At 53.2% G+C, this 17,904-nt stretch overlaps 4 protein-coding genes across 4 annotated transcripts; 3 read left to right on the top strand and 1 right to left on the bottom strand.

Annotated features, from left to right (window-relative positions):
- Positions 1 to 1,111: 1,111 nt before the first annotated feature.
- POSPLADRAFT_1157904 (hypothetical protein) lies at positions 1,112 to 3,132 on the top strand (the record flags this gene model as incomplete). The annotated part of the gene is made up of 8 exons (XM_024487249.1): positions 1,112 to 1,317; positions 1,656 to 1,804; positions 2,037 to 2,125; positions 2,173 to 2,284; positions 2,420 to 2,536; positions 2,600 to 2,735; positions 2,789 to 2,911; positions 2,961 to 3,132. The coding sequence occupies 8 exons, from the start codon at positions 1,112 to 1,114 to the stop codon at positions 3,130 to 3,132; spliced, it is 1,104 nt and encodes a 367-aa protein (XP_024333772.1).
- A 3,852-nt stretch (positions 3,133 to 6,984) lies between these two features.
- On the top strand, positions 6,985 to 8,513 carry POSPLADRAFT_1158422 (hypothetical protein; the record flags this gene model as incomplete). Its single annotated transcript, XM_024487319.1, has 6 exons — positions 6,985 to 7,123; positions 7,175 to 7,348; positions 7,430 to 7,482; positions 7,533 to 7,614; positions 7,677 to 7,762; positions 7,830 to 8,513. 6 exons carry the CDS (start codon positions 6,985 to 6,987, stop codon positions 8,511 to 8,513), a joined length of 1,218 nt encoding a protein of 405 aa, XP_024333771.1.
- A 390-nt stretch (positions 8,514 to 8,903) lies between these two features.
- On the bottom strand, positions 8,904 to 12,951 carry POSPLADRAFT_1157846 (hypothetical protein; the record flags this gene model as incomplete). The annotated part of the gene is made up of 14 exons (XM_024487244.1): positions 8,904 to 9,137; positions 9,195 to 9,259; positions 9,313 to 9,768; positions 9,820 to 10,146; positions 10,201 to 10,458; positions 10,506 to 10,670; positions 10,726 to 10,831; positions 10,881 to 11,117; positions 11,169 to 11,447; positions 11,586 to 11,996; positions 12,062 to 12,200; positions 12,250 to 12,380; positions 12,433 to 12,594; positions 12,649 to 12,951. The coding sequence occupies 14 exons, from the start codon at positions 12,949 to 12,951 to the stop codon at positions 8,904 to 8,906; spliced, it is 3,273 nt and encodes a 1,090-aa protein (XP_024333770.1).
- Positions 12,952 to 16,441: 3,490 nt separating this feature from the next.
- On the top strand, positions 16,442 to 17,768 carry POSPLADRAFT_1050374 (hypothetical protein; the record flags this gene model as incomplete). Its single annotated transcript, XM_024479976.1, has 4 exons — positions 16,442 to 16,486; positions 16,549 to 16,845; positions 17,024 to 17,104; positions 17,166 to 17,768. The coding sequence occupies 4 exons, from the start codon at positions 16,442 to 16,444 to the stop codon at positions 17,766 to 17,768; spliced, it is 1,026 nt and encodes a 341-aa protein (XP_024333769.1).
- Between the last annotated feature and the right edge of the window lie 136 nt (positions 17,769 to 17,904).

Genomic DNA, 17,904 nt, shown 5'->3' with positions numbered 1-17,904 from the left:
TGACCTACTATACTCAGAGTCAAGGGACCGGACTCCTTGGAGTCTGGATAGAGTCTCAGCTAGTAGGGGTGAGTAACTTAGGTGCCATGCGACATGCACTGGAGGGTTTCCTGAGAAAGCCCGCCGTCACGTTGAACAGACAACCTAACCTAGTGCTTGATTGTGTCAATTTCAGCATCGATGAGAGCCTATAAGGGTCCAAGGCGGGTAGATACAGCTCGCAATAAGCAGAAGGCTGCTGGCCTCAAGGTGGTGTTCTCAGTCGGCTTCTTTCCCATGCTTACATAATCAGGACACTAGAGCCGAATAATTGGCCCGGCGGGCCAGTCGCGGCCCACGTCTCTCCTTAAATTCGTCTTGATGGTTATTCTTCATATATCGTGAATTTCACGGAGTCCACCTCTTAGTGTTAGTGATATGTGTCAATCTACGGAGCTTTATGATTATCTGTAAATTTTAAAGCTAATCCGTGACTCGCAAAGCTACCTCTCAGGGTATCGTCCTCTCAGGCAAAATCCACATTCACCTTACCTGACTATTTCGGGTGCAGCAGGACGAGAGGACGTTGGCCTGCCGGCTGCGCGAGACACCAAACGAACAGTCTATCTTCTTACGTGCAACCGCTCCCCTGGAGCGAGATGTGGACAATCACTTCATGTCAGGCAAGACATGATGTCAATGCCATGAGATGTATCCTCTGTGCTTTCTCTAGGCACGCATCGAGGCACGCATTCAATTTGCTATGCATACTAACCCGACGGTGTGAGTACTCTTCAGTGGTCTCATTCTCTGCTAGCCTAAATCTGGCGATGTTCATATGACTCCTACAAGGCACGGTCAATCCTCAATCTGTCGAATAGACAAACCTTGATAACAGATTCCTACATTTCTATATTCACTGCAGGTAACACCTGATCTTTGAGGTGCCTCCGCAAATGTTATACGGGACAGAACTTCTGCATTGAGGTTGACAACATGCGATAAGGTACTCATGCTTACTGACAAAGTCCCAAGAGGCACCCACGGTCAAAGTGTCAGTGGACGGGTACTTTTGTGGAGAGACCCACACATACGACTTACCACGGTCCTGCGGAGAATAGCGCATCCTAGCATGCCTAAAAACACGCCTTCTGAAATGCTTGACTACACCTTTGGCCTCGTTTGTCTCATATTTCTCATACTCGGTTTCGTCACCACGAGGAGACGGTCGCGATATTCACTGCCCCGGTCCGCCTGGGTCGCTCATCGTTGGGAATGCGTTTCAGATCCCCAGAACGCATTCATGGATAACGTACTCGCGTCTAGCCGAGCAGTATGGTATGTTACATCACTTCAAACGCGGTGTACAAATCTGACATGTGCATTCCAGGCAATATCATCCATCTTTCGATATTAGGACGAAGCTTCATTGTGCTCAATTCTGCGGATGTGATCTCTGACCTCCTCAGGGAAAGGAGCCTTATCTATGCAGATCGCCCTGTTATCCCTCTGGCCGGAGAAGTGTATGACATTCTACATCTACTTTAGTACCTTCATTCTGAAGTCATCCTAGCGTCGGTTATTCTCGTTATATTCCATTTGAACGATACAGTACTCGACTTGAGGATGGTCGAAAGTTTATCACGAACAGCCTAAGCTCACGAAATTCCGTGCAGCTGCATCAAATTGGGGAGGCGAAGGTTTCTCAGCTCTTACTCAGGCTTATTAGTGATTCCCCAAATTTCCGCTCGCATCTTCGCTGGCGAGTATATGTTTAAACGGCATCCTCCTTCAATCCTTGGTGACGAAAACATCCCTCCTATAGGTTTGTTGTGGCTGTAGTGCTCCAAATCACCCATGGTCGTGCTGTGTATGACTGTCAGGACCCTTTTGTCAAGATTGCAGAAGATTCAGCAACGATTTCTCCGAGCTCATAAAACCTGGGCGATTCCTCGTTGATAGTTTTCAAATATGTGCGTGTTCCTTCACATAGATCGCATATTCGATATTTTAACCGCCGTTTACACAAGTACGGTTCACTCCTAGCTGGTTCCCAGGAGTACAGTATAAGAAGATAGCAAAGAAAGTGCAAGAGCGACTACACCAAGCATACGATGTGCCTCATAGCCAGATCAAAGAACAGATGGTATATACACTGATAGTGATTATTTTGATCTGACACGTGTGGCATAGGAATTCGGAACCGCTTCGCCTTCTGCCATTGTTTCTTGGATTGAAGAACATCCTAATGCGACGCCAGAGGAGATAAATATGGCGAAACTTGCAATAGGTGTCTTCTATACAGGTATGCGGTTCTGCTCATGAGATCTACACTACTCATTAGACAAACTGTAAAGCTGGCGGAGATACTGTGAGATATTCTCACCTTCTCGACTTGCTGAGTCGCCTGAAACCTCTGTAATCCTACAGACCGTTTCAGCACTGGAGTCCCTATTTATGATATTGGCTATGTACCCGGACGTCCAGCGCAAGGCTCAAGCAGAAATTGACACACTGATCGGGTCAGATCGTTTGCCAAACTTCAATGACCGCCACCGTTTGTCGTAGCTGGACGCTCTACTTAAGGAGGTGCATCGTTGGAACCCCGTCGCCCCCATAGGTGGGGGTCTTCCTCAAATCGCAGCGTTAGACCAGCTGAAAATACCCGGTCTAGCTATACCCCACAGTGTCATGAAGGACGACGTGTATATGGGATACTATATACCTGCTGGCGCGACTGTTATCGCCAATAGTTGGTGAGCCTGCTAAGCGAATATGCAATTTATGGTCTTGACAAGCCCCGTACTAGGGCCGTATTACATGACCCATATCTCTATCCAGACCCATTTGAGGTAAAACCAGAAAGAGATTTCCAATCCGGAGAAGGTATAAATCCGGACCCCCGTGCTTTTGCATTCGGGTACGGAAGACGGTGAGCATCCCCAGTCACGACCAATGCTGGAAGCTGAGCGCATATGCAGGGTCTGTCCGGGACAGCCACTGGCCGAGGACTCCCTTTATATTGTAGCAGCCACAGTACTCGCAACGATGAACGTTGGTCCCGACGGTCTAGTATTGGAACCCGTGGTGGAGTATACTGGCGACCTCATCAGGTTGGCACTCGCTCTGATTCATCCCGACACACAAGACTAATTGTGCATGTCGCCAGCCACCCCGGTCCCTTCCAATGCGCCATTTCAGTGCGTTCAACAAATGCTGAGCGTGTCATAAAGTCTGCCGCACTGGTGGATGCGAGTGATATGAAGGAAGCTATGTAGCAATGCCGTCCATAAACTCGATGATATTCCGTCCCCGACAATACGGTGTCTGCTTACATAGTACTTGCATCATCCAATAGCGAAACATTTCTTTATTTGTATTCGCCTCACCATGAGTTCGTGCGTAAAGACTTGACGAGAAGTGATAATACACAGCATCCCAGTACTCTAGAGCCCCCTGCTCTAATTGATGAATCTCCTGCCCTTGCCGCTGGCATTCTTTCGGCATGCTATGACGTACATACTATTCCATGCGATTTCTGACAGCGCATAGCACGCGAACACCCATTGATTGTGATACATGGCCGCAAATACGGTGATGAACCCATAACTACCCGCAATTCGCAGGCAATTGTATTCTCGCCTGCCGATAATCCGGAGATGTTTCCAGATGTCTTCCTGTGCATTTTGAGTGATAGAGATCGAATGGGATCTATGTGGTTCTCCCTTATATTGAAAAGCTCCACCACGATGTCTCGATGGTTTAAGGAATTTCACCGTTGTCCTCACCAAGATAGAGAGACAGTCGCAACCAACGCAAATGCCCCAAAATCGGGCCACAGGATGGTGTTAATGGTGTGCGAACGAACAAGGTTTGATCTACTAGCGGAAAACTCCGAGGTCGAACTGCTTCATTAAAATTTACTGTACTCATTAGGGCACAACCTATTTTTCTCAAGCTTCCAATCATCTTATCTCTCTCAGCTTCTCGCTCGCGAGTATCGTATGCACAATAGGATAGGGATACCGTGCCCCAGGTTATGTGTTTCACTTCTCTCGGTCATGAATCTTGACACAAGATACGAAGATAGAGCTCACAGCCTGAGCACTGAAGATAATCCACGCAGAGGCGCGAACGACTGATCTCACGGTACTGTACGTCAGGTCTGTCTCATTCTTGTCTTGAACATGCTTTGTAAGTTCAGTTGTTCATAAGTCTCCCATCGCACTATCCAATACGGCCCCCCGTGGTGTCGTGTTTGCGTCGTAAGGGGACGTTCATTTGACGCTACAGAGACAGATATGTCTGAGCGCCGTATTGCAATGTTTGTGTGGCTTACCTGCACATCTGCACCACGCGTCTTTCAGCATCACAGGGGCATACAGTCGGTCATGACTGTGCAGACATACCGAACCGCAAAGTGACATGAACGCGGGACGAGGGACAGACCACTCTGCCCGCGCGAGCGCTCACGCCTTGCCGTCTGCACTACTGCCATGAATATGGGTCGGCAGATCCCTGAGATCGCTAAACTGAAACTAAAACAGACAGCCGTATATGCCCAAGGACTACTATGGCTCCTGTCTGCAGTGGCGGGCACGACGCCACCGCAACCTGTTGCAGCGCGTTATTCGCGGCGACAAAGTGGCCACCATGCGTCAATGCGTCGTGTTTGTGAATTCTTTAGTCGCTCTACCGGTGCGGGCTGTCTTCGCGTGCGCCGCGAGATTCTTATGTGGATGCGAAGAATGGCACGATGATGTGCGCACGGCATGCGCGGACGTATTGGCGACGATCCCTGACGGAAATTTGCACATACAGTACAGAACATGGCGCTCCATTCCGTGAGAGAGCTGGTGATCAAGCGCTTTCAATTTAAACCTCTACTCGGCGGCGGGGGTGGACCGCGCTTCATTCTAGTTCGGTTAGTGCGTTCTATCTTCTCACTTCGGCACAAGGCGACATAGCGCATCTGGGCATTGTCCTGCCACAGTGTGCAAGCCATATGTTTCGTATCTACAATCTCAAATTGCGTCCTTGGATGAGAGCGCACATCGACTTGTTAGTAACTGACTGTCGCGTCCTGCCGCCGATGGCGAGATTGACGCGCCCCAACGCGTTGCATTGCGTCTTATCTACCCGGAGGACCGGCGTGCAGTGTATTTGGCAGGCGTCACGACTAAAGGCCGTGTTGCTTTTGGAGCGGTCTCAGCGGGTGGCGTTGGGTAGCGCTCCAGACAATCGGCGAACTCGGGCATGCGCCCCAAGCTCAAGCTCAAACTCAAGCTCAGGCCTGGGCCTGGAGTCATGTCTATCTCTTGCGCATGATTCCCACCATCATTGAAGCAGCTGTACAGCAGCTGTAGTGTGAATGGGTGCCTAGGCAACCGTGACATCCTCCGTCCTGCCTGACGTCCAGCATAACTCGGGAGGGGTCAATACAGCAGACGAGCAGTGGCATTGGGTCACTTCGATTTCGACGTCTGGACTATAGCTACTATTCGGGCGGGCGGTCCCTGGATGTGTTGCTATCTTATCGTGACAGCTGCGCACAACGGACGGTGAGGCGACTATCCATAATTCCGCCTCGATACATAGCCTCGTGGTGTGAAAGTACGGTTCAGAGGCGAAGGTACTCGAAGATGAATGCGGGGCACTCAATGAGCGAAGCCGTGGATCAGGGCTGTGGAGAGCGAGAGGTTACCTGAGGTATTCCCGTACTGACGGAGTCTCTACACAGATCGTATGAATCACGCAATCGGCGACCAACTGCCAGTGTCTAACAAGCGGCTGGGTACGTTGGGGAACCTCTATCGGTTGCCGGGAATCCAAGGGAAGGTACGTCACCATACTGGAACCGAGATTTCAGTGGGCCTGTGTGCAATACCGTCCGGCGTCACATGCTTGCCTCTTTCCGCAGACGGAGAGCTACGCATGTGGGGAAATGAAAGCGAGCATGCTGACGTGCGTGCAGGTTGGGGACCGTTCGAACCGCCCAACGGAAGCATCGCCGTCCGCGGAGATTCCGTTCGATCGAGACGATGATGGTATCCCGATGACGTCTATTTATAATCAGATCGGCGCTGCCGCGCCGTCTGAGTGATATTCCGGATCGCGGATGTTTCCAGTAGCCTCAAGGATGAATACGCTTGCAGGACAGCGCGTATGCATCAGTGATACTGCTAGCCAAGCTCCCGCTCCAGGGCGGGCGAGAGCACCATCGGGATTTTAACCTGACAGACGTAATGATGGCTACTTGTCACGCAATGTAACAGAGTGTGCTAACTAAACGGAGGCAGCTGCCGAAGAAGCGTAGCGCTCGTCAAACAAGATCGCCATCAGAACACCGGACGAGAGAAGTAGAGGACTTTCCGCCTGTATAGGAAAGAGCATAGAGGCGCACACACTAGGCTACGAATAGGCAACCCTTACCTGAAGATGGCGTCTGACAAGCAGCCGGCAGCGATAGTATCATCAAGCCATCAGAAGGTGTCTGGCCGACGCGTAGCACGTCCTGTTGCATGGCGGCAATGGCGACAACGAGGTCAAGCATGGGTCTGACGGTCGGCAGCACCGTCAGCGAAGGACAAATTGATTGATTGGTGGGGTCAACTTCAAGGCGTCACGGGAGAAGATGGATCTTGCAGGCGACATTGAACTCAGGCAGAGGCACTTCGCTTCCGTTCCTGATCGTATCGGCAAAGGGCGCTTCCTCCCCCCCAACGCATCGGATAACACGTGCGGCTCGCCGACCGAAGGCACCCACAAATCCCAACATATAAGGCCGCGACATGCACTAGCTCTATCATGCATTCTTCTCAAACGTAACACACTAGTGCCTCTAGTGTCTATTCCACGCGTCGCTCATTATCAATTGGTGTTATCCGCTCGATCATCTCACCCGTAGACCAGCCCTTGTACGTATTTAATTCCCTCTGTTTTCGCCTTTATTCATCGCGCCCTCCACCAAGATCCCCCTCATATATTGTCGGTGTCGGTCCCATTATGGCACCTCTCACCCGACGTCTCCCTCAGTTTCCCATCCTCAGACTGTCATTTGGGTCCTTCAGCTCACGCTTTCTCAAGTATATCGTGTTCCTACTTTTTCTTGTCAACATACGCTCCTGGCCACTATCCTGGCATTGTAAGACTGTCTACGACTCTCTTACCCATTATGTGCTGATTTCCGTCATAGTCCGTATATTCCAGCCCATTTTCGCACTCCGCCTGCGATTGCAACTGTACCGCCTAAGCGTCCTCTGGAAGCCCAAATATGTCAGGGATAGGGCAAAGGCAAGATGGCTCTGTGCCTTGTCTCCGGTAGGAGAGAATCCATTAAATTTCACTGTCGCGTGGAGAGGTTGGGCAAGTAAGTATTCGTTTCAATCTTGAAAATGGGTTTGTCTCGTCCATTGTGTGCACGCTGCTCATATCTCTTTTACTTTTCCAGCCCCAGATGACTGCGACTTTAACATGCATTTAAGCAATTCATGCTATGCTAAGGTACGTGACCGCTTACGACAACGTGGGACTTTAAGCTGAGGACCGCCTAGAGCTTCGACTGGGCACGACTTGCCTACATATTGAAGGCCTTCCCCGCATTTTTCCGTACTGGGGGCTGGATGGCTCTTGGCGGTACGTATGGCCGCAGCTGATCCACGAGCGCAATCTTGATCGCGCATGTTTGATCGGCACAGGCACGCACTACAACTTCCTCCGCGAAATCCGGATCCTGTCCCGGTACGAGGTCCGCGTCAGCATCGCAGCATGGGACCACAAGTGGGTGCGTATCTGTTCGACGAACCCAATCCAGAAAGCGCCCACAGGCTAATCGGGCGCTTGGCATGCAGATCTACATAGTGGCGCGCTACGTGTCCAAGCCCAAGCCAAAGGGCAAATCCCAATCACGGAGGGACTCGCACTCTCAGTCCGACCTCGAGATCCGCCTCCCGCCCACGCCGCCCGAGCGGGACGCCAGGGCCCGCAAGGTGCCCATCCCGCTCCTGCACACGCCCGCAAAGCCCGACGACAAGTGCGACGCATACCTGCCGCCGTCACCTGTCTCGCCCACGTACCCACTCGGCGCCTCCACGTTGCCCGCAGACGCATCCTGCGACGACAAGCCAGACTCGCGCGTGATCGCGGCGGCCCTCCGCACGCAGGCGCGCGTGCACGAGGAGCCCGACGGGGCGACGCTGCACTGCGTCGCGGTCTCCGCGCTGTGCTTCAAGATCGGGCGCATCACGGTCCCGCCCGCGCTCGTGCTCGCGTGCGACGGATTCTGCGACAGCGCGAGCAAGACCTACTCGCATGCGCAGCCGCCACCGTTCTGGCCCCATGTGCAGCGCTTGCGCGGGAGCGAGCTTGACCTGGGCGCGCTGCGCGCGTTCTTCACAGGCGGATGGCGCGAGGTGCCGGAGCGCGAGCGCTGGTGGGAGCAAGCGTTTGGCGGCGAGTTCGAGGAGCGCAGACAAGCGGGCATGGAGGTCGTTGGTGCGTTGCGGAAAGGTATGGAGGGCGTGCAGGGTTTGTGAGGGCAATCAGCATGTATCCTTGAGCATGTATCCTTGTTATTTGGCTTGGGTTTGTTGCTTCGAAACGAGATCGTCGGAAGACGACCCAATTATCATATGTACGAAATTTCTGTACCGATAGACTTTCTGCCGCTTTATGGCGATGTCTGCATTCTCAGACATGAAGCGATGCATTTGTAGTTTTAGATATAAATACAGTGCAATGTCAGTGTGATAATAGTGCTACAAGAGATCTTCGACAATATGCAAGGACTCCAGAACTGTTTCCATGTCTGCATCAAGCGGACGTATTCACACGATAATAAAGTACATCCTACGAAAGAGGTCCATTGCTAGCTCAAGGATGCGAGATAGGTATGCGAACTTGTGGATATATTGTGGCAGAACCTCTCACTGTGAAGTGGGTTCTGGGCTGTCTGTCTTGAATCTAAGACGCGCGAGAAGAACAGAGTCCCAACGACCACCTCGGCCGACACTGGAAACCTTTTGGGCGCTGAGCTGCCCGCCGATAGGCTCGTCCGAGTAAACCGGTCCTCCGAGCAGCGACGAAGACAAATCTGTGGAAGTCGAGAAGTGACCCCACGGTTGGCCGGCACGTGCTGCTGAATGCACACTGAAGTTCAGCTGAAAGCGGGATACCATTAGCTTTCTCATGATGAATTGTGGCTGGCAGATGCTCACCTGTCCATCGGGATGGGAGTGGCTAACGTAGAGTGCATAATCTTGTGCCTCGAGAGTCCCGATGACTATTGATCGTGTCAACTTCTCATCATGATAAGCGCGTAGGCGCATGTCGTACCTAAGAAGAGGTCCTCTCGGGTGATGGGATGTTCGTCACCGTAAACCTTGAGAATGCTGTCGACATTCGCCTTGAACCACCGCTTGGGGATCGCGAGATCCTCCACATAACGATATACTGTGGACTCCGTGAACAGGTGAGCAGTTTTGTGGCTTTGGCGCAGCGGCGACGAGTACCGCCGGCGAATGTTCGTCGTGCTCCCGGTGTTGTTTTTGGAATTGAGCCATGATTGAAGCATGTCCATCCCACGTTGCGCAACGCTGCGTTTGCCCTGCCGCTGAATGCCTGTCGTCACGCGGCCAATGTCTTCAAGGGCAGCTATACTACCTGTTAAGCCGCCGGAAGACTCCGTGGGTTTGAAAGCGTTGAACAACGTCACGAATTCTCCCGCTGGCTTTGACAAATAGCCTACTGAACCAAGCATCACTTGGCAGGGCGTCCAAAGAGGAAGGGTCACTTGAGGAAAAAGTAAGTATTGTAGATGGTATGACGTTGAGTAGCGCGTACATGATGGATGGAACTCGTGTTGCACAAGCATCCTGTAGCGCCGCTCATTGCGAATGTCTGCTTGACGTTGATCAGCAGGTGGCGGCGATTGATACCCTGGCGGATCAAGCAAGACCCCAGAATCAGAGCGGGAATCCGCCGTCTCCGAGTATGACGACGTCCGACTCAGTGTTGGGGGAGAGTGGATGAACGGATCGTGTTCAGGGCCGACCTCCGATTCGTGCGGCACCGGCGAGGATCGGAAGGATTCGCTGTCGCCGTGGGCGGTCTCGTACGACGAGCTCACGGAAATGGAGGGTTCGTCGACAAAAGTGGCCGTTGTGTCCGCTGTAAATTGCGATAATTAATCTACTGTGAAACTGTCTAGCGATTTGGGCTTACGTGGCAGAGGCGGCAATGGTACCGGCAGCATGCTCGGAGAAGCACGATGCGGGTCCTTAGGCACCTTTAAGTGTATAGGCAGTGGCGATTCTTTAGCATCGAGGCCAAAGTGGTGGCGCAGCTGCTGGAGGTCATGGACGAGAGTATCAAATGATGGTCGTGATGCAGGAATACGATCCCAGCAGCGTTTGATGATCTCCGAGAGATGGGGCGTCCACTGCTGCTGAATAAGAGGAATTTCTGGACGCATGTTCTCCTCTGCAGACCAATCAGTTTCAAACCGATACCAGAAACAGGAGACGCACTAAGGACGAAGTGGCGAACAGCATCATCATCAGCATATGGCCAGGGTATGCTGCCTTTAACGAGGACTTCGATGCAGCACATCGCAAACGCATATACGTCGACCTGCTGCGTGAGTCCGCTTTGGCCCGACATCAACTCGGGCGCTTGCCAGCGCAAAGTACCGTCTATAAATGGATATTAGCACCTGACGGAAAGGGAAAGACAATCGTGGACACTCACGAGGCAAAGGCTCGCCGCTGATGCGGTACGCCTCTGACTTCATCTCACTCTGGCCAAAGTCGGAGATAATGCAGTGGCCGCGATCATCGACCAGAACGTTTGCGCCCTAACGAGTCGATGAGATTCCTGTAGGAAGGACATGTTCGTGGGCTCACCTTCAAGTCACCATGAAGGACCTCCTTGCCATGCAAATAGGCCATTCCATTCGCAATCTCGTGAATCATTCGAAGAGGATCGGCGGCCTCCAGGGTCGGGAGGCCCTTCAGGTACGGGACTATGCTGCCGTTTTTGTAATAGGGGCTGACGAAGAACCACGGAGCGTCGCTCGACGCAGAAGACGCGCCCAGGAGCTCGAGCACGTTCGGATGCTGCAGCTCCTTCCAGATGGTCGCCTACGCACAATGTCAGTGATTGCTGCCAGCAAGAAACTGCGAATGCTATACCTCATGGATGAAGAGCTTTCGAGGAGTCGTTTCGGCAAGCACTTTAATCGCGACCGTGCGTTCCCTCCACGTACCCTTGTACACATCCGAGAAGAACCCAATCCCGATTTTCTGCTCCGCCTCCACCTCGTAGCGCGTGATCGTCCAGCTCGGCAGCGCCATCTCGACCGTACTGAGCCTGCGGAGCGCCTCAATACCAGTCTCTATGAACTCGCGGTCTAGCGTGTCCCGCGGCGTCCTCCTAGAGGCCGCGCTGCCATCGCTGGTCGTCTTTCGGCTCTCTACGCTCGCAAGGGTCGTACTCCTCGTCAGGTTCGCACCGCCCTCGGTCCCCGCCGTAGCCAACTCGCTGCTCACGCTCGTAACGAGCACTAAATCTTCCGCCTCCGCCTCAGCCGCATCAAACTCCCGGTCGACCTCGCTCTCGAGTGCACGTTGCAGCGCCTTGACCGCCTCGGGCATCTCGTCACGCCCGACTTGCAGCACGCGGAGCATCTCGACGTCGCTGTTCGCCTGCAACGCCTCGCGCATCAGCCCGCGCAGGTCCGCAGTGTCCACCGCGGCGTCGCGCTCATTTTGCCGCGAGGCGATCGCCTGCAGCGTCTCACGGATCTGCTCGGGGGACGCGCTCATAAGTTGCTCGACGGATGTGATGGCTGCGATGACCGCGGACTCCGTTCCGGTGAGCTGAAGTGCGTTCGCGGTGGGCGCTGGCAGTGGTGACCCTTGTTGGTTGCGCATGACGGTCTCGATGAGAGCAGCAGTGTCAACCTGGCGCGCCTGCTCCGCTCTGACCACTTGCTTCAGAATGCGGATTTGGATAGAAAGCTGGACGCGATCGAGTCAGCCGGTTGGACACGTCAGTCTGAATCGCAATGTGGAGGCTCACTCACGTTGAACATGTTGAGAGCGTCGTTCAAACTGTTGTCACAGACACCAAGCGCCCTCTGAATCTCCTCGCGCTTCAGGTAACGCTTGATGAACGGGCGGTGATTTTGCCTTTGGAGGAACTGATACACATCATGAAACGATCTGCCGAACCGTGAGCCTGAAATAAGCAGAGATTCGAAGGCCGACTCACTCGACCAGTCTCTCAATTGGGTGATGTAGCTCCTCGCCAACTTGGTCACCGGCATCGGCAATTTCCTCCCGGACGGAGTAGAGGATAGTCGCACACCGCTCGGTCAGGCGCAAGCATGCTGATCGATTGACCTATCGAATTTCGTGTTAGACGCGGGTGTTAATTGGGCAACGCAACACTCACATCGACCATCTGAAGAGCATCCCATATCTCTAGCAGCACCCGTGCAGCAAGGTCGAGACCGGGGAACGGCGCAAACACCAGCAGCTCACCACCGAGCACCAGCGCCTCATGCGCGACGTATGCCGTAGTCCCAAGGACGTTAACGACGGCCTCGGCTACATGCTGCGAGCAGCTACAGTCAGCAGCAACGGTGTGCACACTGACAGCAACACTCACGCGGCCAGTGCGCTGGTACCCCTCCGAGTGCTCGACAGGGATTGACTTTTGCCGCCGCTGTACCCACGGCCGCGACTCCGTCTCGCGGGCGCCCCACCACGATGTTGGCACGCCGTTAGGCGGCGTCTCCGAGCGGTGCGTGATCCGCCAGGTGAACGCCCAGTCGCGTCGCGGGCTGACCGACCGGCCCGGACCGCCCACCGATGACGCGCGGTTACGCCCAACAGGTTGACCTTCGACGCCAAGGGCGCTGATCGAGACGGGCTCACTGTGAGGGAGAGGGCTGGATACGACGCGCGTCATAGGCGCCGTTGGGGGAATGGGTGTTGGCTCGGCACGGATCGTGGAAGTCGAGAAACCCCGCGGACGCGAAGACGCAGGTCGGCTGTCAAGCGTCTGCTGGAAGGAGGAGAATTCGGGATCGACGACATTGTACGGTGGGGGTGGAAGCGGGGAAGTCCCCATCTTGGGGGTGGTTGAGGGAGAGGTAGACGAAGATGAGGACGCCTGCGGTGACATTGCAGGCGACTTCTTGGAAGCGTTGACAAGCTTCCGAGCACTGTCCATGGCTGCGTAGCTTGTCCGGAAGGTAGAGATGAGTATGTAATCTCGAAGACGTGCTTCAGTGCGCGGGGCAAGAGTTAATGTGTGTGTGTGCTTACTGGGAGGTAATGAGGGTGCAAATTGGGTGGTATACGGCTTATAAGTGGCTGCTGCGAGTCAATGTAGCAGAATCCACAGCTCGTGGATACACACTTGCTCCGCCGACGCCCAATTAGGCTTGCTCGGGAGACACAAGCAAAACGCCGGTCTGATCGTCCAGTATCCGAGGTGGCGAAGCACTCTTCCGCACGGATAGTGAGCTCAACGTCGCGGTCGTCAGTGAGAACCTGCTCGTCGACGGGGTATATGAGCAAGATCTACTATCCAGCAAGCGCCTATCCAACTTTGATGAATTCACGTGAGATACCTGCCATATATGGCAAGCGACATGTTCATTTACCAACCGCTGCGCTCGTTACGTTTCACAAGTGCAGCGACTTGCTATCACTCAGTGGCAGAGTCTCACATCAAGCATATGAATTGCTGATGAACTGCCTCTCTGTACATGTCATTTTGCGTGCCAACTGGATCATGACCCCATTGTCTGGATCCATCCGTTAGACTCTCGGACACGCGATCCGCAGGTTATATCGAAACAGGGAGCCGCTTGCTATACTCCACGTACTTCATCATATGACAGGACGGAACTCATGCTTCCTCCATACCAGGCGGAGAACACCGCTAGTGACCCAACACGCGCTCACTGCAGCGACAGCCCTCGACGCGCTGCGCCGCTCCCCAATCCGGCTAGAGCGCGGACTCAAACTGTTCCATTTCCGGCAGCGGCCAGGAATGAGTCACCTCAGTCGTAGACACTAATCCGGCTGTGCGTGCGTGGATAGCCACGGAAAGTTATCGCTCCACCAAACTTTAGCAGGCTGGAGCGCGACATATCTTTCTGATCTCTGGTGGCATATAACAGCTATGGCTATTATCACCCCGAGACACACCTAACACCCAGACGGACACGATAGCTGATTGGCGGAAATTGGCCGGCGGGTTGAGCGGACTTGCCGACGCGGGATCGACGATCGGGATCGCGCCTCATGGCTACTCAATGCCCCGCCGGCATCCTGTAGCCCCGTGCCACGGCAGGATTCAACGTGCCGACGAGGGGGTACGCAATATCGTCAGATAGATCACAGCAAAAATCCCTGCAGAAATGGCTTTGTGGCGCCACAGATCCTTCTGGAGCTCCCACAACGTCTCAGACTGCCGCTACACTGCACGCGGAGTCGTGCACGATACAGGTCTTGTGGGTAACGGGTGCGGAGCCGAATCTTCGTTCATTGCAAATAAAGCGCGCAAGAGGTGAGCGTAGGCTTTCTGGCCCCCATCCATGACATACTCGTCCAGATGGCTGCGTCATCTCTAGACTCTACTGTAGGGCGCCCACTCAGTGGGCGTATGTGTGGCTCGACACATTGAGTATCAGCCCGGCCCATCCGGGATGGCAAACTCGATCAGCGGCGGATCTAGCCTATTGCATGCCTAGACCACCTTCCCCCACAGTGCTGCTCAGCATGCGCAAGATCATGCTTCGGGCTTTGTGGGCTCTTGAACCGCTGCCAACTGCTTATTGCGAATTGGGAGTTCGCGAGAATGATTGAGAAGTCTGTGCGACAGCATAAGCGACTGGATTCATTCCTATGACCATTGACCACGGAATGGTAAATGATCTCTGCATGCTGGAGATCGTGCAGACACCCGGAGAGCATACGCGTAACGCATTGAGTAGTCGAGTTCATGCCGCTGTTCGGATGGAGATGACAGGAGATCTTCAGATGGCGGCTTTGCGCCGGCAGAGATCGGCAGCGAATCTGGTATGAACCTTATTTCAGTTGTCAAGTTGCATGTCAGACCATATGTTTGTTGTTTGTCCACACTGCCGCATAGTGCAAAGTGGCGGATCTCGGACTCTGGGGGAAAGAGCGTTTAGGCAACTCCTCCGCAGCGTTAACACTAATAAATAGCGATACACCGGCAATGGTGTCTACGCAGCCCAACCGGGCCAACCCCAGTGGGCCGAGAGTCTACATCAAGACGATGTTTATTTTTTCAGTATCAGAGGCACGGCAACGAACACATACCAGCAAAAATATGGGACGTATCCACCAAATTCAATCATCCTCTGGAAGCCAGATAGATTCATAGGCATGGGCATGATGTTTGGCAGAAGACCCTAAGGACGTACTAGAATAGTAGCCATTGAGAGCGGCCATAAACAGCTTATCCGCGCGTTACTAAGCCTACATAAGACCATGGCCCGATCACAGCCGCCACATATCACTTTGAATCTAACGATGAGGAGACGTGTATGGGCCGGCGACGTCAAGGAGTGTAAGGTCTCGGCAAGAGTGCCTTCCATTTGAAAGATGACCAGGTAGCAGCGTCAGATTCAGAGGACATGAAAACAACCCGACTGTACCACTTGAACAACACAAAATAGGCGCAAGTCAGACGTAAAAATAAAATTCAGAGCTCTGGCCTCGAAGCTAAATAGTGGTCTGAGCCGCCTTCAATTATCTATGTCAGAACTGACGGATAAAAGGAAGACTTGACAGAGAACAGACCCACAGCTCTAATCACAAAATGGATAGAATTGTCTGTACTAAGCGATAGAAATCGTAACGCACACGCTCGTAAAAGTCCGATAGTGAAACGAGTGGTCAGCGCGGTCAAGGGCAACTTGGTTGAGGGCGGGTACACATGCCACGTGACCGCGCCACTCCAAAATCAAGCACCGTTATTTGCACTTTCAACTGTCGTCTGTTTTGCCACCTTGGGTCTCCGACGACACCTAAATACTGAAGCTTTCCCTATTCAAACAGCGCATTGGCGCTTCTCGGACTTAGGAAAACGATCCTGGCTTCCGCAAAATGCTAGGTAATTTGAGGACCGATCGCATTCCGTAGACCGTACTACGTTTTGAGCGCAATATCTGCTTCAGCGCTGTTGACGAGAACTTGACTATATCCCTTTGAGAACATAGAGCACATGGTATGAATGACTTGCATGTCATAGGTATTGTAGCTCATGCGGAGAGGTCCACGACGCGATCGCCCCAGCCTGATCGATGGTGGCTGACTGTGGTCGCGATTGAGACCGTCCACGACAGAATCTGTGTTATATCACATAACATGACAAACTAGCGAAGCATCCTCATTGTCCCCCATATCTGACCGCACTCATGGCTGCATTGGAACGCTTGTCTGCCCCGTCCATGTCGAGGATGGTACGTCTGTTCTAATTTGCGAACATAGTGTATGGTGTGACATGATGACAACGTTGCTTTAGCCTGCTCTATCTGGCAGCTCTACCACGGGTGGTAGCTCGACAGGCCCTTCCTCGATCTCATCCGCTCTGTGTACACCCGACGACGATCCCTACCTGGAGTCCTTGAACGACTTCTTCGCGAAGACCCCAAAGCATTGTCATGATGGTATTACCACAAAAGCGCTATACGAAGACGACTGCCTTCAGCCTACGCATTTAATGGACCCTCCCACTTCGAAGACTATATCGCTCTCTCGGGTTGTAGCGAGAGCCAAGAGACTAGGGAAGACCTTCGGTATTCGTAAGACGCCACGAAAGGTGAAAGACTACGTCGCCTTTACTACACGACGTAGCTGACTGTGATGGTAGGCAAAGCCTCAATCTATCGAGGGACAGGAACACAACGTCCCTCTGAGCGATTGCCATAAACAGGAGCATGAGGTGATTGCAATCACTAGGCTCCATCGTCCAAGACTGATACTCACGTTTCCTGCAGTTCGGTACGCGTGCTTCGGGTATTTCTGTCCATATTACGCAGAACGTACATTGCGATACCGCAGATGACACACTGCATTCTGTACGTCGCGACTTGGCCGATTACATCACATTTGGAATTAATAATTGACGATCGATGTCAGCCGAATGTCAGTGTTGATCGACTGGCACGCGAAGCGCGGTCATCTAGCTATATATCGGAACGTGAGACCCAATTTGAATTGGCACAACAGGCTGATCCCTTCGACGTTGACGTCGACGATGATGACTTCATCCCTCAAGAGTTTCTGTCATATCTTCGCGGGCCGTGGACACGACGAAGGCTCATACACTCGTCCCTCAGGCTCATCCTCTTCCTTCCGTGGTGCGTCGCTGTCGGCGGTGCCATCCTCCTATCCCCAGATCGACTCGAGACCATCGCGTTTACGCCGGGATACATGGCTTCAGAGCGAGGCACTCGTCGTTTCCGCTACTGGGCACACTGCGCAGGACCTCACATCTGCATCTTCTTGGCTTTCCTAGCCGTAACGTTCTGGTGGAACGCGTTTGCCGGCACAATGATCGCCGGCGCGGTCGCGGCCAAGGCTGTTTATGTCTGGGGCGACTTCCAGTTCGACCCTAGCATCCAGTTGGGCCACGACGACAAGCAAAGTGTATACCTGGCTGTGTTCAAAGCGTACATGGAAGAAGGTTTCGTTCTACACGTTGACGATGACAGTATTACGATGGGAGAACAGGAAGATTAGGTAGCTTCTGAGCTCAGTGTTTACGTTACGGTCTGCTGTTTTCCCGCTGTATCTGATGATAAATGACACCCTCCTCGAACATCGCTGTCTGACAGCTATTACGAATATTATGGAGACAATGTCACGGGGACTCGGA

This window comes from Postia placenta (genome assembly GCF_002117355.1).
Source record: "Postia placenta MAD-698-R-SB12 unplaced genomic scaffold POSPLAscaffold_20, whole genome shotgun sequence".
Taxonomy (NCBI): domain Eukaryota; kingdom Fungi; phylum Basidiomycota; class Agaricomycetes; order Polyporales; family Adustoporiaceae; genus Rhodonia; species Rhodonia placenta.
The sequence above is the reverse complement of the archived record's forward strand: the minus strand, read 5'-3'. Positions and strand labels throughout refer to the sequence as shown.